The sequence below is a fragment of the Petromyzon marinus genome, chromosome 9 (assembly GCF_048934315.1).
Source record: "Petromyzon marinus isolate PM22_M1 ecotype Great Lakes invasive population chromosome 9, UKy_Petmar_22M1.pri1.0, whole genome shotgun sequence".
NCBI lineage: Eukaryota > Metazoa > Chordata > Hyperoartia > Petromyzontiformes > Petromyzontidae > Petromyzon > Petromyzon marinus.
The window spans coordinates 9,149,813-9,174,170 of NC_133675.1; the positions used below are offsets into that span (position 1 = coordinate 9,149,813).

Below are 24,358 nucleotides of genomic sequence, written 5' to 3' on the forward strand. Positions count from 1 at the left end.
AACAACAATAATCATTCTGATGGGCCTTTACCCACGAAATCCTCACCGCTTCCCATTAGACTCGTTCACTGAGTCGACACATCGTTGTGCCGCTAATGTGCCGAGTGTCCCTATGAGAGAGCACACTGACCCGAGTTCTGGATAGAACCCCGCACACTTCCACACATCGTCGAGGGTGATACTCCCTGCAGGCCTGTCCAGCGTAAAAATGTGACTGCCAAGTTCAGGCAGCATCAATGCCATTCACTCATAACTCACTCTGTGTGTATGTATGTATGCAAGCATCTCCGATTAACACGGTTGGCTACGTACGGAGCAAAACAAGTTCAACATACATACATAGGTGCTCGCTAACAGCGCTTGCCATAACAGTCTGTTAAAGGCTATATGGGGGATCTTTGTCACGTGTGAAATGGAAAGCAGTGGCACAGTCGTTAATGCACCGCACTGCAAACCTGGTGACTTGAGTTCAATTCCAAGCCACGGGTAACACAATTCGCGAGTGATATCTGAACCGGTCCTAGTCCTCCACTAGGTTTATGCAGCATTCAATGAAACGGTGCAGTGTCCAAACATCAGCAACATTGGGGAGACAAAGGCAGCGAGTTTTGGGACAGGCCACACCCCACCCCATTGTGCGCTATAAGGCGGGGGTTTGTCTCTGTGTGTGTGTGAAAATGCCAGTCGTATCACCGGAACCAAATCAGCAGATACAGAAAATGTGTAATTGAGCATAGTTTCATTAAAAAAATACCTTTTTTTCCCTTTCGTGTGAAAAGGAAAACATTGTTTGAGTCTGGTTTTACTTTCCTTGTGTGCCTGTTTAATTAGTCTCGGCTGTGTCAAGGCAGCGACTTGAATTCAAGAGCATTAATTTAATGTCACATTGTTCGTTTATTTTGTCCGCAATATAGAACACCGTTCATAAGAGTGTGAGAGAAGTCCCGTGTGCTTTTTCGATGTTAAAATTATTCCACGTTCTATTTTTTTTTTCTTACCAAAGAGCGTTTAATTTTCAATTTCTCCTTTTTTTTACCCTTTGTATTTGTGTGTGAGAGTCTTTCATCAAAGCGTTTAAGTGGGAACGGGTTGCCTTTGGACCATGCCGACGTTTGTACGTTTGGGGAATAATCAGCATAATTAATCCACTTGTAACTTTATCTCAGACCGTGGTGTTCATTTGTGTATATCTGTATATTTTCTTCTGAATAAAAAATGAAACGCACAAGACACAATTAGCCATCTGCTGCCATCCACATAATCCCACCTGTTATACATATTGGTCACCCATCTATTTACTATTCAGGCTCAAACATGCTTAGCTTCTGAGATTTGACTAGATCGAGCGCAGAGTTCGGTCACAAACATAAAATACACTGGTCGAGTATTTTAGGACCTGTATGCCGTACAGCTACAATGCAAACTTTGCCTGGGTGGCTCTGTTTGCTGTGTGTGGTTTCGTCACCTGGCAGATAGATGCAAATATTTCCGAAGTGTTAAACACGATCAGTTTCCTATCTTGTGACAACACTGTACTGTTCCTGCGTTGTCTACTCCCAATGCCTACAGTCAGTGTGAGTTGCTTTGCATTTACTCTTGCCGCTTAATTGCTTGGGGAGGCTGTCATCCAGCAGTGGATTGACCGTGGCTTAATGACGACGATGTGGATGCACACCAATTGTGGATGCACACCAATTTCCTTAAACTTAACTGCGACAAACAGATCTGATCATCATCGGTCCCAAATCTATTACTAAATCCATTCGCAGTTTCTCCGTCACTGTCGACACCTTCACCGTGTCTCCATCCCTTCAAAGTCGCAACCTTGGAGTCATTATAGACAATAACCTCTCCTTTGAACACCACATAAAACAAATCACCAGAACTGCCTTAGTTCACCTCAAAAACATCTCCAGACTTCGCCCATCACTCTCTTTCTCCGCTGCAGAAACCCTCATCCACGCCTTCATCACCTCCAGAATCGATTACTGCAACAGCATCCTATATGGCACCTCAACCAAAACATTAAATAAACTCCAGTACATCCAGAACTCTGCTGCTCGTCTGCTCACTCACACCTGCACCGGTGACCACATTACCCCGGTCCTCCAGAACCTCCATTGGCTCCTGGTCCCACAACGAATTCAATTCAAAATCCTCCTCCTCACACATAAAGCTCTTCATAACCAGGCCCCTTCCTACCTCACTGACCTGCTCCACCGCCACAACCCATCCCGTAGCCTTCGCTCATCTGACGCCAACCTCCTGACTCCACCTCTCAGGACCAAGCGTCGAACCTGGGGCGACAGAGCCTTCTCTATAGCTGCCCCCTCACGTTGGAACTCTCTCCCAAAACAAATCCGTGACTGCACCGACCTTCCAGCATTCAAATCATTGACTAAAGATCACCTTTTTTAAATTGCGTTTAATGTTTAGCTAAGTTTGATGTGTTTTTAGTGTTTTTACCATTTGATGTTGTTTTTGCTGCTTTTATGATTTTATGTAAAGCGTCTTTGCGTATTCAGAAAAGCGCTCACAAATAAAATGTATTATAATCACGTGATGATCCATTTACACATACTCCACTGATTTTATTTTTAATAACCCCCTTTACTCTCTTAAGAGATGATTTAATTTTGTAAAAGTGATTGCGCCATATCTTACAGAGAACAGTGAAATATGTAATACGTCGATTGATATTGGTGAAACACAAGTAGAGACTTTGAAATAAAATAAAGGTATTTTCTCGATTATTTCTCCCGGTTATTTGAGGTGAAGGGACCAATAGTATATCATAACCATCACGCACTGACCAGCGTGGTGAAGTATGGTCGAAACATGACCGACGTGGCATGGAGGAGGGGGCCTTAGTGCTCCATCCAGCAGTGGATTCACGGTGTTGTAAATCATTATCATACACACACCACGTGGGCTGCAGCAGTAGTGCGTTGAGATTGACGCACTGCGCTATCTATAAACCCGGCGACCTGTGTTCAACTGCTGGCCGCGGTTAACATCAGTGGTGAGTGATATCTGAACCGGTTGTAATTTGCTCCCCCCACCACCACCTTTACCAAACTGCACCGACCAGTGTGGGGAAGTATTCAGTAAATAAGCCAATGTGACCGACATGGTGCAGTGGAGGCCTTTGTCAGCAGATTGGAAAGGGGCTTTATATTATAATTATAATATTCTGTGGCAAAAGTATTATCTAGGTTTTTTCCATGAGCCATGTCATGAAATGTTTTGCCTTGACTGCAGAGATATTGATCTTCAGCAAATCCTGTATAGTGACAGCAAGAGGGCTTTGTGAGCTTACCATTGGAGCTGTCAGTCTGGATTGTGGCCAAATGAGATGTTGAAATCATGGTTGTAAAATGTATGTTCTGTTTTGCAAAAACTGAATTAGTGTTTTAGTCAAATAATTAAGAAAAACACATTTGAAAGGATTATATGACAGTATTTGAGTAAGGGATAGGGGGAAGACTGATGCATCGAATCACCCTCTGATATAAATCTTTAAGCGCAGGACACATGTATCGCATGAGAAAGTGGACTATTCAATTCCAAATCCCCCCCACATTCCCCTTCCCTGCCCTCCTATTCTCCAACCCACACTGCCCATTGTGGCTGAAGTATGGTCAAACATCTCCTTTAACCTACACGGCATGGAGAAGCATTCATCCAGCAGTTTACTGATCATGGCTGATGATAATGAAATAAAATAAACTTTTTCTGGTGTAATTTATCGCCATATGCATTCCAATAATTAGCTATATATAATCATGAAAATGCAAATCATTGGTCTGCTTCCATTGGTCATGGTTATGATGCAGTTCTCAATGCAGTAATTTGTTGCTAGGGATATTAAAGCCGAGTTCACACGGCCTTCTGATCAAACCATGAATTCCTCGCATTTCCCCCTGGGGTAGACAAGGGGATGTGACATCCGGAGAGAACAATAGCCATCCACTAGGAATTTAAACAACAATGGATACCATGTTCGTATTCATCAAAAGTAGCTTAATATTTCGGAAGGTTAACATCGGTTGCATCGGTCTGATGCGTTGACCAAGATTGCATTTCCTGAAATGTTCATGTATCGCCCTCTTGTCAATCCACTGCTGGATGAGGGCCTCCCCACAGCATGCACGTCGTGGGGGGTAGATTGACGCACCTTACAACGCGAGTATATTCGGGTTGGTGAAGGCTGGGAGCATATACATTCCATCTTAATACAACAATGGATTCTGCTGCACTGCCCCCTGCTTTAAGCCTGGAAACGAGAGTACAAATTTAAGTTTTTCATTCGTCGCGAGGAGGTCTCATTGGTCAGGTTCTGTCTCACAGATCAGTTGAGAGGTCAGCGTCCTTACCTGTTGATTGTGGTATGTGTTCCTCGAGGCCAATTGACTGTGGGCTCATGTTAATAATCCCTCACCCTGGTCTCCAGCCTCGGCAAGCTTTCACCGAATCACAGCTGCGGTTGCAGCTACTGCGCGTAATATCCAGTGTTTGCAGTCGTACATTTTCAGCCTCTTCTGCACGGGGCTTGCTTCTTAAGCACTCAAAGCACGGTTGATAAAAAGCCAGAGTAGAATGCTTTAAATATATCGTGCGGTACTGTCGGGTGAAAAGGCAGAAGCTTCTCAGACCAGGCACCACACTGTATATCAGTTTGTGTACAGCCATTGCCGGTTCCATTCGATCTCATTCTGTGTAGGTTACTGCACAGGTTGCTAATGGAGAATGTGGTTGTCTCTGAGCTGCAGTGGCTTCCGGTTGAGGATGCAGTAAAATCCATTTCAGGTTTTCCAGTGATAGGTAATAATGTTTGTGGCTAGATTCATGAAGAAACTGGATTGTGCAGGATTATCCTATACAGTAGAAACCCATACGCTCGCCTAGAGACCCAGATACTCACCCAAGAGACGCAGAGGCCCATAAACTTGCATAGACCGATAGATTTCCATAGAGACCCAGAAACTCTCAAAGAAACCCGACCTCGTTTAGAAACACATAGAGTCACATAGACCCATAGACTCTGGAGTAGAGGCTCTTAAATCGCAATGTGCTGGCGGTGGCTTCAGCCATCAGCACTTTCTGCACCAGAGGTTCACATGCAGCCCCATGCTGCTTGCCAGGAGCTGCACTGGTCTGGTGAGAGTCCAGCACTGGTGCAGCAGCAGCATCATCATCACCACCACCACCACCACCACGCGTTGCCTTTGTGACCCATTCATCAAATAGTCCACCTGCACGAGCCATCATCAGAGAATGTAAAGCCGAGGCAAGACTCTGTAGCCTGGTCAACGTTGAGCGACGAACCACCACTGCTAGGTTCTTCCTTGGACTGGTGCATCTTGTTATGCGTGTGGCGCCATGTGTCTTGTTCTCGACGGTGATGAGAGCACATTATTAATTCGTGGCTTGACGTGGAATGTGCACCGGCTGTGCTCATCGTGTGTCCCGTTTACATTGTGGTGAAATGTATTGATTACATTTTCTTGGCGCCTTTGTGCACGTGCGCGCGTCACGTGTGTGTGTCACGTGACAAACGCACGCACATGTGTAGGTCGACTCTGGCTTAAAACGAGAGAGCTGGTGTCGTGTAAAAACTTCAGCATGAGGGAGACAAAGGCGGCCGGGCGTGGTGCTGGCCACCCACCCCCCCCCCCCCCCCAGTGTGCCGTGCCGGCCTTCATAGGTGCTCGCTCAGAGCACTTACCCCAACAGTCTATTAAAGGCTATACGGGGAATATTTGTCTTTGTGGAGGAGCGGTGACAATGCGATGAGCATACTTGGCACCGCGACCAGAGTTGTATTACAAGACACGGCTAACGTCAGTGGCAGGTGAAATCCGGACCAGTCTTGTGGGCCTCCCCCAGGATGACTCGGCCTTAAATATAAGTACCTGGTGCGGTGCGTAAACCTGAGCACTGGCAAGATAAAGACGGCTGGAAGTGGTGTAAGCCACACCCTCCCGTTCCTGTGGTGTGCTGACATGAATAGGTGCTCGCAAACAGCACGTGCCCCAACAGACTCTTTAAGGTCACATGGTGGTAATCTTTGTATTTGCCTGAGTGTGTATTTGTGGCCATGGGTGTGTGTACTTTATGTACGCAATATTTCACTTTGCCTTTAGTCAGTCGTGTTTATGCAATGTTCAGATCTCAAGGGTGTTGGGTAATTTTTACACGTTTGATTTCTTGTGTTCTCCCGATTAAAATGACAGTGCCAAGGGTTATTTTCATCGTTGAGAAACAGCCTCTGGGCCTTCATTTCCAAATTCAATTTAATATACATTTTATTATTAACTTAACTATCTGAAAATTGTTTTGAAGCATCTGATAAACACAAACTTATTGGGTCGTGGGCGAATCCAAATTGTATTTTATGGTAAATATGTCATGCATCAGTGCATAATGCTCAGCTGTTTTGTGTTCACTGAACTGTACAGCATACAGTAGTTACAGTGCAAATTGGATATCGCTTTTGGAGATTTTTTTTGGTTGTTGTCAATTCTGCACCTTTTGACTCTTAAATAGCTTTGCAATAAATTTCACCAAACACATATCTACCAGCATAAAAGCAACTTTGAACCATTCGAATCTTGCGCGTGGCAATATTCTCAGAAGCTCTTTGCCAATGCGAGGTCTTCTCGCCATGACAAGGCCTCGTGTAACAATTCAAGTCGCTTTGCTATTCCTCCATTGAAGGAGTGCAGACTACAATAGTTCATTAGTGTGGTCCATAGCTTGAGTTGCTTGGACATCATCGCACCGTGACTTATTTTTCATTTTCCATTCATGAAGGAGATGTTTGCATTTGCCGTGTTGATATTCTGATACAATACAATGCTTTCATGCGTCATCTTTTTTTTAATGGTGTTTTTCATCAAAAGATTGCGACCGTAGCTTTCATCCAGCGGTGGACTGACAAAAGGCTGAACCTTATAATTATCTCGTATTAATTAAGCCAGGACTGTAAGAATTAAAATGACAGCGGTGAAATGGTATTGCTTATAAGGTACCAAACAAAAAAAGTTGATGTAAGGATAGAAACGGTTGAGAATTCAAACATCGTTATCTTTAACGTAAAAACAAGCTCGTAGATTAGTCAGCTATTCCCTAAGAAAAGTAAGTGGGCTTGGATAGGACACATAAGCCAGAAGGGATGATGGTCAGCGTTCAAGGATAATAATGACAAGAGTGGTAACTAAGGGAATGGTAAGCTTCCAACAGGTTTTCCACCGAAGGAGCATAAAGCAATGAAATTAGCTGTTGTTAGAATCATAAGAGCATTTATTTATACTGGAGGAATCCGATGAGCTGTAAAGCTCTTTTTCACAGATGTCCGGTAGGGGCATGTAAGAACGTTACAACAACAGACAGTACAAACACACGTGATAGTAGTGCAAAGTACAAGAAAGGTCAACAAATCACCCAAACACAAACAAAACTAAACCATTCCCATCATAGCAGGCAAAGCCCACAAATGATAGCTCAGCAAAGTTGCCCATCAGTTGGACATTTACAGCGCCAACATAATAAAATAATCTCAATGCATGTTTCTAAATGTGGAGGGAAAGACCGGAGGACCTGGAGAAAAGAAATCGACGCGACCACGGGGAGTGGTGGGGGGACCTGCAAACTCCAAATATACAGCAGGCGTCAGGGTTATTCGAGGACCTGGGTGGGTCATTACATCGCACAATCGTGTGAGGGGGTGGCAGCTTGGATAAGAGCTGTCATCCAGCAGTGGAATGGCCATGACTAAGTACGATGATGAAGGCTCCAGTGTGTATGTCCGTTCACCGTTATCTATGACTCCCCTTTAAATTACCGGGGCTTATCAGTAAACCTTTATTGTGCATTTAAAATAACATACAAACTTTTACGAAGTGATTGTGGGTGTACGTACGTATTTATATTTCACTGCAGCCTCATATCAATGAAAGGATAATTTCCGAGAGTAAGATACACTATCAGTATGATACTATGTACCGGTTGTTCACCTATCAGGGTCGAAACCTGTTCAAGACGGTTATGGGGGTTAGGTGAACCCTGTAGCAGTTAACATTTAGGAGCCCTGCAATGGAAATCTGAGGCTGGGTCAAGCTGGCACGAGCGTTGTCGTTTATCTGGTGATGGTTTGTTACCTCGTGTTCTAGTGCCAAACGGGTTCGGAGTTATCAGCAGTCCAGGAATACTCGAGATCAAGGACGACGCTTGGGTGTTCTTTGAGATATCTTGCAAAGCAACTGGCTTATGTGCGATTATTTCGACCTGCCTTTTGTGTTCGTTCGTCATCATCAGTCACGGTCGATCGGACAAAGGCCCCTCCCCATGCTGGGATCAACTCTCAACATGGTCCTGAGATGCAACAATCCAAAGAGCACCTGCACACAAAGCCGATTTCATTGCTGCATCTCCCACGGCCCCTTTTACCAGCCTTTTGGTCATTGCCATATATATGGAGTAGTACATTAAAAAGTTGGCATATTGTGTCCGTTTGCTAAATTTAATTAACGCCTGCTTTGTTAATCGATTGTTGTATTGATCCGTTTTTCCCCCTTAATTGAGTGCGAGCCAAATGGGCTTTGTTATCTTTACTTTTTCTGCAGTGTAACCCTGTGTGGTCATAAATAGTAAAAAAAAACAGCAATTACTTTGAACAGTCTCTGTGTATTAAATGATTTTTTTATATTTTAAGATTGTGTGGAGAGTGATCTATTCTTGGAAATGATGGTCACAGACTCATTTCTCAGGTGCATAAGGGGATCTAACCATTACCTTCGTGCAAAGCTGGCTGATTTGATAATTAGTCCATCTCATCATCGGGTATTTAAAGCCCCACTTGCATCTATTTGCGCAACATAAATTGAAAACTCGGTACATAAAATGACATAAAACATATACTGAATTGACGTTTGAGACAAACATACTTTTAAAGGGGTAAGAATGACTAGGCTTTGTTAAATTGAAGTTAAATCGCATTGTTGATTAAAATACGTTGAAATCTTATCGTTGCTACCACACTGGTAATTGTTCCCATGAACTTCACTCTTTGATTAACTCCACCCGTTGGTATCGAGGACTCAGTCTTCAAGCCTGACTGACCGGTTTCGTCTCCAACCACACCGACCACCATGCTCCGGGTCACAACCGCTTCTCCTGCTGCTTCGCTCCTCGCACTTGCTCCGCTTTGGAATCTCCATCCCATTTTATTTTCGCCCAAGTTCCTACAACCTCGCTCGATTCGAGAAACGCATCAACTCTTTATCCTCAGTGGCTTCAATCGTGCCGTTTGTTGCTGGCCGTTTAGAATTTTTTTTGGGGGGGGCATTTGGGCCTGTGCTCAGCAGCTGAGATTGTTTTCTTATCTTTCTTAAAAAGAACACAACAGCGGTAGCGAAATGAAACAAGAGGGCACTGTACGCGAGGAGGAAGAGCGCTCGGTCGGGCCGTGCTCCCTTGTGATCATTTATTGACGGAGTCTCTCAGCTTTCACGGGCTCTAAATGACACGGGGGGGCCCTCTTTGTGCCAACAGCCGCAAAATTTGATATTCTGTTTGCAAGCTTCTCCAGACAAGACACGTCTGCAACCTGATGGACTTACATTTGCCAGAGTACTGCATTCTGATTGCTCGCGTTATTACTATTCTGTCATGTTGTCGCGGTGTAATGTGTCCAACGCATGTGCAGTGATCAGTTCAATTATGCCTCTTAAATGTGTCGACGCTTCGAGGTTTGTTTTATACAGTTCTTATAATAAATCATGATGATGCTTAGCACGCTGTATTCTGGAATCCAGACGTCGCCAGTTCGATCTCCCGGTGCAGCAGTTGATTTACGTTTCTCATATCCCTCCCCCCCCCCCGCCGCCTCTGTCTGCTCAGCGGTGTGAAGGGGGTACACCGCAGTTAGTCGATGGGCAGACCGAGGCACGTGTGGTGGGGTAAAGTGTGGGGCACTCCCACCTCTTGTGAGAAGCGTGGCCGACAGAAGCGTAGGCTAACGCGCCCTCTCGATATGCCTCTAGAACTTCTTCCTCTAGCGCAGGCCCTTCTGCCAGCAGGGGCATGAGCGAGCCATTTCAGCGCTGCACCTTTCCTTCTTTAATAATTGTCGCCAAGCAAGAAACACGTTAGAATGCTGCAGCAGCAGCAGCATCATCGTCGTGATCGGCCATGTTCTATCCACTGCAAGGCAAGGAGAAATGCTTTTGTCAAACGTTGCAGCGATAGAAGATCCTTTTTGAAATAAAATGCTTGTAAAGAACTGGGTGAATATAAATGGGAAATAATCACCACCTCACATTTTCTGACGACATTGTTTTGACTGCAAGCCAATGCAAATTAAATACTGGACAAACTTAATGAATACAGCTGCAAAGTGGCACTCAAGATAAATATGAGGAAAACAAAAGTAATGTTCAGTACACAAAATGTTCTAAGCAATTGAAGACATGTCGAATTGGAAAACACATTCGGGGCATTAAGTGAAGGTAGATTGGGATTAAAAACTATGAATAAAGTGAGGCTAAAGAGAGCAGGTTGGAGGAGTTCCTTTCGAAAACTGGATTTAATGAATGCTCCATACAGTTATGCATTTTATTCTATTTCATTCACATACATATTTTGTTGTGTGTGTATATATGTTGTGTGTTTATATATACACACACAAACATACACCGTGAAATAGTATTAGTCTCCTGACATTTTCACGTCAAGAAGATGAGATAAATATCGTTGTTTTCCTCAAACTCACAACTTAAGTTTCACATCCAGTCCCTGTGCAGCTACTGTGCGTATCACCGCCGAGACTCTGCCATGCCCTAATGGTGCATACTATATGGTATCTTCCTAAAACCCTTTGAATAAATGAGCATGCTTTGTAAAGTAAATACCCAGTCATCGATTGCCATGCACTCTGAAGATGCTGTTTAAATAAGGCAACTATTATCTATTAATGTTGTAAAAGTGTGCTGTAGGGACGTTGTTTTGCATTTTACGGATGCAATTAACACTTGGTCAAACCGAGTGTGATGTCCAAGCGGATTGGGAGTGGATTTTGTTTGGGGAGGTTGTGGGAACATCTCCTCCTTTGGTGTAAAATTACCGACCTGAGCGTAAAATGTCCAGAGTGTGTTTAAAATGCAAAGGAGTGTGATATTGAATCATTCCTCCTTACGAAACTCATTTTTACGCGAGCATGTATGAATATTATTTTTTATTAAACAAGTTTGAACGCTGCCAAGGATATTGCTTAGTGGTAACGTGGATGGTTCCAGTTACGTGATTAAATATAGTGCAAGTCTCTTTACAGAAATATTAGTATCTTTTCTTTACCGCGATTTTGACGAAACCCTAAATACCAAACGGGCAGCAATGAGCAACACTGTTGAAGGTGTAATGGATACACGTTAATACGTTCCTTGAATGATCATTTGGAAAAAATTGACAATTGGAAGGAATTCCAAAGTGTAGCAGTGCGGTGAGTGAGTGGGTGAGCGGGTGGGTGAGTGAGTGGATCAGTGGGTGAGTGAGTGGATGAGTGAGTGGGTGAGCGGGTGAGTGAGTGAGTGGATCAGTGGGTGAGTGAGTGGGTGAGCGGGTGGGTGAGTGAGTGGATCAGTGGGTGAGTGAGTAGGTGAGTGAGTGGGTGAGCGGGTGGGTGAGTGAGTGGATCATTGGGTGAGTGAGTGGGGTGAGTGTTTGTTGTGACCTGCAGTCCCCAAATGGGTGGAGGAATTAATGAGTGAAGATGGTGGGAACAATGTATGTTGAACTTCATCCGCACCATACATAGCCAGCCGTGCTAATCTGAGGTGGGAGTGTGCAGGCAGTGCAACGGCACTCTGGGGTCCATGGTCCGGACGGGACCAGTCCCTGGGCTATGAGTCCATGGGCCTGAGCATAAATTGGTAACATCTAAAGTTTTGTTCGACTATAGTAGTTGCACCGATGAATTTATATGGCAAATATGAGTAAATTACTCATTTCAAGTGTCACACAATGGAATTGGAACTGTTGAAGCTATGCCACCTCGGGTGCTTTAGACAAGTTAAATATGTGGTCTGGGCTCATGAACTTTATAAAGAGGGGGTGGAATTTGAATAAGTGGCCTAATTTAATTCCTTGTGTAGTGACTGACTCAGAGACACAAAGAGTAGGAGGCACTCTATTTATTAACAGCCTTCACAGTCCACACAGAGTAACTACAGCGCCCAGCCAGGACAGCTGGCAGACTGCCTGACTGACGACGCCGAGCAGGTGAAGACGTGGACGGCGGCGATGGGATCCCACTTCAAGCAACAGCCCCGAGCTCCCGCTCGGGGTCCCCTTTTATCGCCCCAGTCCCACCCCCTTTCTAGAACCTACTAGCAGGTTCCCAGGCTTTCCTCACATGCCCCCTCTGTAACCTTTTCCCTACATCCCTCTCTCTGGTTTATCACGTGACCTGCTGTCAGTCAGGGCTGCTGCAACTGCAGATACCCTTCTCTGCCAGCAACTAGCGCTATGCTACGTAGTGACCAATGATATGCACTACACGTGTACCATGGTCCATGCCAACCTTGCTATGTTGTGTCTGGGTTCAGCTATACGCTGCTTTGTTTGATGAAAGAAGCTGAACAACCTTCTGTTTCTGCTTGTGAGGGTTCTGGCTTTGAACCCCAGACGAAGATGTAAGTGAAATTTATCACAGAGCTTTGAGGATAAAAAATATTTCTGAGCGGTAGATGGTTGTTTTCCATTGAAAGTAATGTGTCCGTTACATGTGTAGTACCCAGTATTACATCAAGGCAATGGATCTGCTCGTACTCAGCTTTGACAGCAACATCATCTTATGGCAACATAAAATGAACACTATCGTCATCTGCTCCAACTTTTTTTGGAATGAGATTAGCCGTGTTCATCAAGTAACACATAATATGCATACCGTGAAACTATAAATTAGTTCAATAACTTCTAAACTTTGCTAACAAATACATGCATCATCCTCCTCCCCCTGTGCTGCTCTTCTTTCTTCCACATTCGACACGCCGATGTGCATTTCCGTGTACGCAACGGAACATGTGCATATGTTCCTGTGCACCTGAGGCTGCACAAACACAACATGCACGCTCATACACGCCCATGTGTACTTAATCACACACAAATTCATCAACACGCATACATACATACATGTATGCACACACACACACAATTCAACGACATGCACATATCGCACACGCAAACATTCATCCATGTGCACACACGCACATGCTCATAAATCCGCACACGTGTACACACTCTCATGCACACGCTCGCACGCACACGCAGGTCTTGTGTACGTGTGCTTCCCCGAGAGCCAGCAGAGGTGGTGCGTCATGCCTGCTGTTGGGTTCCAAGACCTGCCCTTCAACATCTACGTCGTGGTGTTTGGCACGGGCATCTTTGCCTTCATCCTCAGCCTCATTTTCTGCTGTTACCTCATCAGGTTTGCCCCCTTTTTAGCATCGCACATCAGCACTCAGCTCTTTTTATCATTCCGCTGCTGGTTGAGGGCCTCCCCCCACACCTTTGCAGGGTCATCGGGGTTATATGACCACACTTAACAACTGCTGGTCAGCGTGGGTGATGACCAGAGGGCATGACTATATGCGGGAGCCATAGATGTCGAGTGCAACAAGGGATTGTGTTGCACTGACTTCTGCTGCCCGCAGCATAGCAGGTATTCACCTATACCACCTGTTGTATATCTAGGCTCAACCCTGCTAAGCGACTGAGATCTGCCGAGATTGGGCGGATTTCAGGTGATTTGGTCACAGGCGTTTTCTGGAACATCCAAGGACATAATTTCAATGTTTATCCAGGAAAAGTAATTTCCAGTCGGGTTGATATGATCACCCCCCCCCCCTCCACCCCTAGTGATCGATGGATTGTTAAAAACCCACATATGTGTAGCGATAACATTCAAACATCACACAGACGAAGGATGTGTTCCCAATTTTTGATTAACCTGAAAATTGGGCCTAAATGTTGAGAACCTTATTCAAGCTCCATCTCTACGTGAGCGCACAACCCTGCCTCTCTTAAGTGCATTGGCGGAAGGCATGAGTCAACAGGCCCAACATGAATAGATTCTATTCATTAATTTATGTTCCACTGAAAACATTTTCACCGGGGTTACTCCCAGAGCCATGTTGACCCCTCTACTCTTCGGCAGGTGTCCATGGATTTTATTTACACGGTTTCCCACATTTTCCCTCTATATGCACATGTATTTACACGAGATAATGATTTGCTGGGAATTGATACTACTGTCGCTATTATCCTTGAGTATTGAAGGCCAGAGCTGTTTGCAGCATTAAGGTGCAATTCAGTGGCTGACTTTATACAAAAATTGAAGATGCAATCTATATTCTGCTTACACCCAGTTGCACATGATTGCATACTCAATGACAATAATAATAATTTTGCCAGCAATTGATGATTTAGGATGCAGTATCCCATGAACACTGTTTACATGAACTAGTTATTGGGATGAAATGCGAGCCTTGGGTTCACGTGAAAGTGGAAAATTTATTTGCTTCCCAATTTTGATAGTCGGGCCATATCTATTTGTGTCAACATGTTAACAATGGAGGATCGTGCAAGGCCACTCGGATCCCCCGCTGCATGCGTGTGGAATTTGAATGCAACTGGACAGCACTGTAGACCCAGTGCTGTTTCTGCGCCGAATGTAATCGAGTTCACTGAAATTGATGTTTTTGAACTTCTGCACTTGAAGCCAATTGAAACTTTCTCTCTGTCCCGGCTCTGAACGTATTGCTGAGTTTGGAATCGATTGCTCGCAATTTTATCTATTTTTGATTGATTGTGTTCTTTTCAGTGGCCAATGCACCCCGATTATGTTCCGCACAACATACGATGTTTCTTGACAGTGAAGGAGCAGTCTCAGAATAAAGGCGGCAATACAATTGGGGATGGAATATAATATGCAGACTCACCTATGTGATAATTGTGGTTTTCCATGTAATTCAAATGTTATAATTTTTACATTTATTTGAACTTGCACGCGGTATCGGGTTTGCCTGCAATTGCTATTTGCATCACACAGCATGGGAGGTAGTAGTTGATTCACTGATCATAGGGATCGTACATTTGTAAGTGTAGCCCTTTAGAGCATCATTGGAATTTCCATCCATCACTCACTGGCACATATTTAACTATATTTACCTGATGTATTTTCATGGCACGAAAGATGGAGTAATACATTACTGTTATTTGATATATGACGTGTGACACATACGATGAGGAGCGGCGATGCAGTCGTTAATGTGCTGCTTTATTATGAACCCTTAAGTTTGATTCCCAACCATGGCTAACATCAGTAGCAAAGAGATATCTGAACCAGTCCTTCCCCACCCACCCCCCTTCACTCACCAATCTAAACTAAAACTACATTATTTTTTTGGTATTTTACCATATAAGGCTCACTAAGGCTACATAGCTGTTTTTCAGAAGTGACCTGCCCACAAATGATAGCTCAACAAAGTGGCTTATCACTTGGGAATTTATAGCAGCCAAATACTCCAAACTGCATCGACCAGCGTGGTAGAGCGTGGTTAAACAACACGCATGACCGACACGGCGCTGGATTGAAAAAGGTCCTTTGTACGACATCTATTTTACAGATTGTGGTTAATATTTTAAAAGTTCTGATGCATGTGTGATAAGCTGATCAATCACGTTTGCATCTGTTGACCTAAAGTAATGACGCTGTCATCATGTGTCACCAATTCAGATTACGCCGTCAAGCACAGAGCGAGCTGTATGGCTACAAAGAGGTAAGACTCTGCAGCGGTCGCAACACTGCGCTAGATATTCGATAACAACTCAGGTCGCGTTTGTTTTGTAATGGCAAATGAAACATGTGAGGCTTGAGCAATGATGTGCGTGATAAGGGGTGGATTGCAGTCTCCTTCGATTACATTTTAATTGCTTTCTGCACCAAGTTATTATTATTATCAATACGCTTGTATATGCAGAAAAGCCTCCCCTGGTCTCAAGTCCCTTTAAGTAAACTTGTACATCAAATGTTACGCTGTGGGTGACATGTGCTCACTGTGACTGTCTCTCTTAGTATTCGAAAAAGAACAAAAACACTTTAAGCATTGAATGCGTACCCTATTGATTTGAACGCTTTATTAAATATACGTATGCCAGTATCATCACACAGAATTAATAATTGTAATGATAACAGTGCAGCAATGTGATTTATTTATCCAGGAGGGCCTCGCTGATTCTCCAGATTCTCTTTCGAGAGAGTCCTGCATTAGGATGCCTGGCCCTTTCCATCAATTGGTATTTAAAGTGTGGGAGGTACTCCTCTTCTGAGACACCTGGCCATCGGATTAGGCTGACGCACCTTCCAGAGCGGCCCTCTAGAGCTCCCTCTAGTGGCAGGATGCGAGCAATTGCAGGGCTGCACTTTTACCATGTTTTACCTTCATGAAAACATCCGGCTTTAGAGCTGCTATCGACAGGCAACTGTAAATTTGGTGGCATAACAAGGGCACAATATTAATCATATTTAATCATAGCCACCTCCATATCGCGTCCTTCGCCAGCGTCCGTATTGATATTTTTTTGTATCACCCTGACCCGGGATTTAATGTCCACCGTATAACACGCGACGCGCTGAAAAAACACATCTAACGCGAAGCCGTCCTTTCGCCCTTGTGCTCCAGGTTGTACTGAAGGGAAAAGCCAAGAAGCTTAGCCTGCAAGAGGTGAGCCACACAGCTAGTGTAGCACGTCCCGTATTAGCATATCTCTGACAAGCCCTCTACATTCGAAGCATTGGCTTATTCCCCAGAGGCCTTTATTATAAAAGCAGCCACACTCATATTTCAGTTAGCGTGTGCTAATGAAATGGTAAGTGCATGGCAGACGTTTAAATTAAAGGCTTTCGCAACGCCTGGCTGTTTCCACGGTGAGATTAACAAAGTTCCTCCCGAGTTGGACGTGGTGCCGATTAAGTCAGACCAACCCTGATCGAGGCCAGCGTGACCTCAAAGATATCTGAGACGATAATAATAATACCGGCAGTAGTGACCAATGATAATGACGATGGTGACGACGATGATGATGATCAACTCCCTATTTTTTTCTTTTTGAAGATTAATATTTACCTCAGTGCTTATTCGCCATGCATACATGCATTTACATATGAATGTATGATTTTTCGTCATCTGCCCCTATTGCCGATATAATTTTCTGCTTGGATTAAGTGGTAGTAGCCTAGTGGTTTGCATAATGACCAAAGTTCAAGTCCCGGTCAATGCTAACGTCAGTGGCGAGTGACATCTCAGTTAGTCTTAGCTTCCCTCTGCACCTCATCTTTACCAACCTGCACTCACCAGTGTGGTGAAGTATGGTCAAACAAATCCCATGACCGACACAGTGTGGCCTTCATCCAGTAGTCAATTGATAAATTGCTCTTAATTTATTATCAGAAAATAGTAACAGCAGCAATACTCCCTCCACTGTTGTATTAATGCCCCCCACTTTGTTATCATTTATATTTGTAAGCTGTGCAACGGAACATGATGGTTCATCTCCCCATTGTGATTTGATGAATTTTACCCATTCGGGGGTCACGATTCAAACTGAAGAATCAATGTCTTTATTATTATTATTTGTTTTACATTGTGATGTATGGAATGCCTCGAGTGACTACGTGGATCATTAAAGCCATTCACACATTACATATAAGAATCAAGTATAATTGCTTAACATATTTGTTCTATAGCATGAGCGTAAGAATCTTATTTCAGTGGACAGACCCGGTGCGTAGTTTGCATGTACGCTCTGCTGTAGTTTGTTTTCCTAATTTACGCTCGATGTGCACACATGCTCACCGATAGCCTTGCTAATTGGCAAAGGCAGCCAGCCGCCACCTCCATTTATTCAGATGAAAGCGAAGTGTTTGCTTTTTTATGGTGCGTTATCAACGATATGCCAACTCACGTGAATCTGGCACCGTGATGTTTTGCCCATCCAATTTGATTAGAATCTGCTGTAAATGTTGAAAAAAGCTCATCATTCAAGGTTTTCTGTTTCACAAACTTTTTTTTGTAAATATATTTCAACCACACGCAGTTTAAACTCTTGTCTAATTGCCTGCAGCACGAGGCATCATTCAGGGTGTTCATGAAGAGTGAGCAAACTCCACTTCAGTCCTGGCAGCTGGTAACAAAATCACAGAGAGGAGGCAGTAACCTTTCATATTCTTCTTGGAAATACAGCTTGAACAAATCAAATGTATTTAACAAATCGTGAAGGTATGCATTGCGCCCATATCCACACCGCCAACTGCAAAAGAACTGCACGTGTATCCAGTTTTCTGATCCGATGGATTTCGTCTTCATTTACAGATTTCAATCATTGCCTTTAGGCAAGTGATATTGAGTGTCCCCTTAGAGTAAAGTTACGAGTTCTCTCCGTATGCGAGGCTGTCAGAGGGAGGCATATCACAACAGTGCACATTGATGACCCTACTGCATTAATGAGTCCTAATAAGAACGAAACCAATCTACAATTGTATTTTTGTTTGACTTCCTGTTGGCAACATTTTCTCGACATCTTGAGTTGGTGGTCTAAATGGCAAAACGGCCAAGCATGCAGTTCTGTTGAAGCTGATAGCGAGTCTGCACAAGGCTGAGAGTGCTTTTGTACGTAAAAAAACATCTTTGTGTGTTTCATCATAGGACCTCCTTTGCCAGTACCAAAATATGAGAATAGGTTTTCCCATTTTTTTACTGGCAACAAAGCAGGTGTTACGATGTTAAAACACCAAACTGAAACCTTTTACAAGGAATCATGTCTGCATTAAGCACAATACTTGTGGTGAGAGGACGCCTTTCTCATCCAACACCATTTGAGACGAGGCTCAATAGAAAGCTGTCTCTGGTGTGGACCAATCAGTCTCAAAGACAGTGCATCATATTATCAGTGTTTTTTTTGTTTGCATTCTGACCACAAGTATTGCGGTAAATGCAGACATTATTCCTTGTAAAAGGTTTCAGTTTGGTGTTTTAACATCTTAACGCCTGTTTTGTTGCCAAGAAAAAATGGGAAAACCTATTCTCATCTTTGTGTGTTGTTAAATCCATATAATTTTGAGCTATATTACCAATTTGACTATGAACCATTAAATTTCGATTTAAAGCTTTCGTGACTGCAAGGATTCATCTTCTTTGGTTCTTTCGGTAAAGTCACGTAGAATGAGAATAAAATAATAAATTGATAAAATAAAATAACACAATAATATTCTCACGACGTTTCGGCCACAACACAAGCGGCCTTCATCAGGTGAAGGGACGAGACTGTCTGGAGGACAGCGCAGAGGACAGCGCTGTCCTCCAGACAGTCTCGTCCCTTCACCTGATGAAGGCTGCTTGTGTTGTGGCCGAAACGTCGTGAGAATTTTATTGTTTTATTTTATTATTGTATTCTCATTCTACGTGACTTTACCGAAAGAACCAAATAATATGAACCATTCGTTACCGTTACCTCCCTGCAATGGTGGCACCGACAGCTGGGATTGAAGTGGGAATTTTTCACTCTTTATGAACACCCTGTAGAATGTCGAGTGCTGTGGATGATAAAACCACATTTTTAACTGTTTGAATTCTAGTAATTACATTTCTTTGCAAACCGAAAATGTAAAAAAAAAATCACAGTGGAGATGATGGCGCGAACACCTAGGACTCTGAAATCTCCACCTGACGTGCACCACCAACACTGCACCTGGTGTTACAGATGGATAGAATTCATAAGATAGTACCCAGTTTGTGTGTTCAGTTTTATGGACCTAGCTGAAGCTGTTGCCAAAATAGTATTTTTGTTTCATGATAATTAACACCTTTTGAATGCCCACTGCTGTGCATAGACTGGGATGTGGAATTTCCACCACTGTCTCTGGGTTGCCAGTGGAAACGAGCTTTTCTTATTTGAGAAGCAACACTCAAATGATGATTTAATAATTTAACACCCTAACCTTTGATCCTCACCTACTATCTCCCTTGGATAAAAGTAGTCTGATTTATCAATGTTCTGATGAGAAGATTATTCACTCTGACAATGTTTTACAGCGTTCCTGCTCGCCTAAGCTTTTAAATAGCTTAGTACATGTGTAAATGATAGTGTTCAGGTCAGTGCACTCTGCTGCAAGCAATCGATACAGACCTTAGTTTGATTCCTGATTATGTGTTTCAGTGAAGATTTCGTGTTGAGCTTATGTCAGACTTTCAATGGTTAAACCCCCAGCCTAAATAAAACGAGCAAATTCCTGGTACCCACAACTGGCACACACAATGTGACCCTGGTGGCCCCTCCGTCAGCCCTGCCCACTTCATAAATTGCCACGCTCACTCAATCACTAGCCCCCCTCCACACGCCTTATGCTCATTGGGCCGCCCACTCCTCTGCCAACTCCACCCACTGAGTAGGTAGTGGACGATGTTGGCAAGCACCCAGGCCAGGACATTTTAAACTGGGATAAAATATATATTTGCCGCCAATGGATCAGGACCCCCCGGATAGTTTGGTAGCCTTAATCGTGAAGTTAGTCTAGTACCTGGTGCGCAGTGTTTCACCACCAGTGCTTAGAACACAAGATGTCCACAGATGGAGCTATCCCCGCAGCCACTTTTGAGTTTCCCAATTGACAGCAGTAGCCACTGGTGGTGCTGGCCCATTGGGGGGACCCTCACCATAAATTATTCTGAGAAGCTCTGAGATGATAAAAGAGAAGTAGACAAGAGATACATTTTGATTTAAAGCTTTCGTGACTGCAGGGATTCATATTCTTGGTTCCTTCGGTAAAGTCACGTAGAAGGGAAACAATAAAATGATAAAAATAGAAAACAATAAAATTCTCACGACGTTTCGACTGCAACACAAGCAATCATCATCAGGTGTGAAAACCACAGCAAGAAAATTTAAAAAAAGTGGCGTTTATTTTTTCCGTTAGCACCACGGAGAGCGATTTGGCATTTATTATTTTATTGTTTCCCTTCTATGTGACTTTACCGAAGGAACCAAGAATATAGACAAGAGATAGTTACGTCGTGAGGTAAGAGGAGTTAAACATAGAGATAGGGTGAGATGAGAGAGGTTATTTCGCTTTTGAGGTAATTTTGTTTCTTACGTGCATTTGGATTTTGATTTGAGCTGATTTTTGGTGCCCCCCGTGGTTTTTCATGAATCTGGGGCCCCTTGAGCTGCTTGGGCCCCTGAGCATTTACTTGGTTTGTTTTTGCCTCGTGCTACCACCGGTAGTAACAATAAGGCCTGTAACGGTTAAAATCGATTCGTAGGCTAGCGATGCACACATCACATTTTGTACGGATGGTTTTGATTTAACTTTGATCTGAATGTTATATACAGTAAATTTAGTTTATTTGACTATGGGCAGCCATTAGAGGTGCTACAATTGCCACAATAAGAGGAATATATAAATTATTGAATCAAGTCGTGACCACGATATCATGACAATTCTTGGATTCGCAGAGTGTGGTGGATTGTTACGTGCCGAGTAGCAATAGAAGCTCAGTAATGGCATTTGTTGTAGCAATGACTAGTGTATACCTTGTACAAAATACACAGGATATATAATGTAATCATACGAGTAGTTTCATTCTCTGGTGAAGGATAGAAACTCTCAGGGGACAGATGTGGCCCTTTCCTGCTAATGACACACTGCAATTCAGATTTGCAGACCATTTCATCATTCATACTGCCAAAACAGGCCTTTGTTCCAAGCAATGTAATCGTCTGGAAATGCAATAATGTATACAGAAATACGTGGAACTGTTTCCATGTGATTTGTGTTCGAGGCATGGTAGATAATTGCTAAGATTATGCTTATCCACTGCTAGGAAGGGTTTGGTTGTGAAGGGAAATAATTGTGGCAAAATTGATGTGAAATGCCGTAACATTTACGAATAATGAAAATGATACACTGTCAGGCGGCGATGATTTTGTTATTGTATTGCTCTGAAATCCCACGATAGGACGAGCCTTTCTATTTCTGTCTTTTACAGTGAGGCCTTTTGTCTTTTTTTGAATTGTGTTTCCCAATTAAATCATCACAGTCGATTTATTTTAAAGCCTTTTGCTGTGGCTGCAGGAGCAAATGCATACGCTGCGCATGTGATAGCCAATTATCACCATCGCACGTGTTGTCCTCTATTCGCGAGCTACAGCCGACCTAATTAAGCCGGGTAGCAAAAACAACATTGCACGGGGGAAGCATTTACCAACAGCTAGCTCTCTCACTCCCACAGTGGTTAAACTCGTGTGACTAGTTCACTGCAGTGACACTGAAATATTGCAGCCATATTTCCGTTGAGAAGAAAACGTTCTCGTGTTTACAAATATGAACTTTGAACGGAGGAACAAAAACAACGGGGAAATTTGAGACCCGACTTCCTCTGTTAGTGTTACATCCGATGTTGCAAAGTTAATTTTTAAATTGGTGGGTTGCGTGCAAGTCTCAAGCTGGAATTCCTGTTTTGCTCCATTCACTCTCAGAATTAGATTAGGCGCCCGTTTTCGCCAGGGCGTGACCCCGACGACGGTGTATGACGCGCGGCTTGTTGACGGCGAGGATATCGCGTGCCCAATTTTGCAGTACCACAGTGGTTTCTGTTTCGAGTGCTTCTCAATGGCTTCGCTATTTCACTGTCCACTGCAGCAGACGTGCGCCGTGTGCTTGGAAGACTTCCGAGAAAAGGATGAGCTTGCTGTGTGCCCTTGCAAGCATGCCTTCCACAGAAAGTAAGTCGTTCTCGGTGGCCTATCGCAACTTTTCGGTCTGTCTTCTTTGATAAGTGCAATGTTCAAAAACAACTCCTTCCATATCCGCCTCCATATGTCTACTCTGACCCTCTACCACACGTGCCAGAGGGTCAGAGTGACTCGGCTAATCTACACGTGCTATGAGCTGGTTCAGCACGGTCCTGGGATTCATGTCTCTCACTGAATATCTCCCGGTACACTGGAGTAGATGTCACATGACTAGTGGCCAGAGCAAGAGGTATGCTGGATTTGGTGTGGTAGGTGAGTATATCTTCTGGGTTGGTGCATTTGGACAGACCAGCTTGAAATTAAGCCTTGGCACAGTGTTGGGATGCTGCCATGGTGCAATAGCACGCTGAATTTTAGTTTTATTCTTATACTAGCTTTACGACCCGGCTTCGCCCGGGACTTGGATTCACCACGCCCGGCCGTCTTTGTCTCCCCAGTGGCGATGTTCACACACCACACCAGTTACTCGTTTGAGGCTGAGTCGACCTAGGGGAGGCCCAGGACAGGTTCAAATAATCGTCACCGGTGGTGGCCGTGAGCGGGAATCGAACTCGGGTCACCGGGTTCGTAGCGCAGCGCGCTAACCACTACACTACCGCTCCCCCCACACACACACGCGCACGTGTCCATAGGTACACATACACGCGCTTGTAGCAGACACACAACTTTCAGGGTGCGTACGGCAGTAAATGACTGAAATAATAAAGCAATGCTGCGCGAAGAATGCCTTAGACCTGCAACACATTTGTAGTTCACTTTACCCGCGATCAGGAGGCTCATTCCGTTACGCTTCCTCACACGGGTCACATGACAGATGTGACGTCACAGCTCACTTGCCATGCAAAATATATGAGCTCCTCCCCCCCCCCAAAAAAAGGTGTATTTTTTTTATTTTTGCATGGTGTACAGTCTGGAAAGTACCCACATGGCAAATTTCAAGTTTGTTGCATGTCGGGAAGTACGCTAAACATTTTGAACAGACACACGTAATCACAAATTTCCCTTTTATATATATAGATCAATCTTGGGCTATGGTTACATCTCATGGTAGCTTCTATTCACTTTCATTGTTAAGAGGACTTGCCATCAGAAGATTTAACACCTTATAAGTGATATACACAAGTGCCCTAAATGCATTTTTAATGGATTCCCTTTGGCAAAAAATGCATGTAAATAATGGAGTGGATTTTTATTTTTTTTGCCAACAACAAGCAATCGTCCATATTCTTGGGTCTCTCGGTAAACTCACGTAGATAGGTACAAAGAAAATAACAAACTACGACGTTTCGATCGCAACGCGAGCGTTGGTCATCCCCTCTGTTTTTTATTCCCCCTCTTTTTTCATCCTGATTACAAACGCTTTGTTGCGATCGAAACGTCAGGGATTCATATTCTTGGTTCTTTCGGTAAAGTCACGTAGAAGGGAAACAATAAAATATGAAAAATATAAAACAATAAAATTATCACGACGTTTCGACTGCAACACAAG

The 24,358-nt window shown here is 43.7% G+C and overlaps 1 protein-coding gene across 4 annotated transcripts in view; it reads left to right on the forward strand.

Annotated features, from left to right (window-relative positions):
* LOC116940576 (RING finger protein 122-like) overlaps positions 1-24,358 on the forward strand; it is a 70,315-nt gene that overhangs the window by 34,139 nt on the left and 11,818 nt on the right. For 3 of the 4 annotated variants that reach the window (XM_032950559.2, XM_032950558.2, XM_032950561.2), the window contains 4 exons: positions 13,330-13,486; positions 15,797-15,839; positions 16,743-16,784; positions 22,757-22,839. In XM_032950559.2, the coding sequence (XP_032806450.1) occupies positions 13,330-13,486; positions 15,797-15,839; positions 16,743-16,784; positions 22,757-22,839 (325 nt within the window). The remainder of the gene's footprint in view (positions 1-13,329; positions 13,487-15,796; positions 15,840-16,742; positions 16,785-22,756; positions 22,840-24,358) is intronic. The other variant, XM_032950560.2, reaches the window with a different exon arrangement.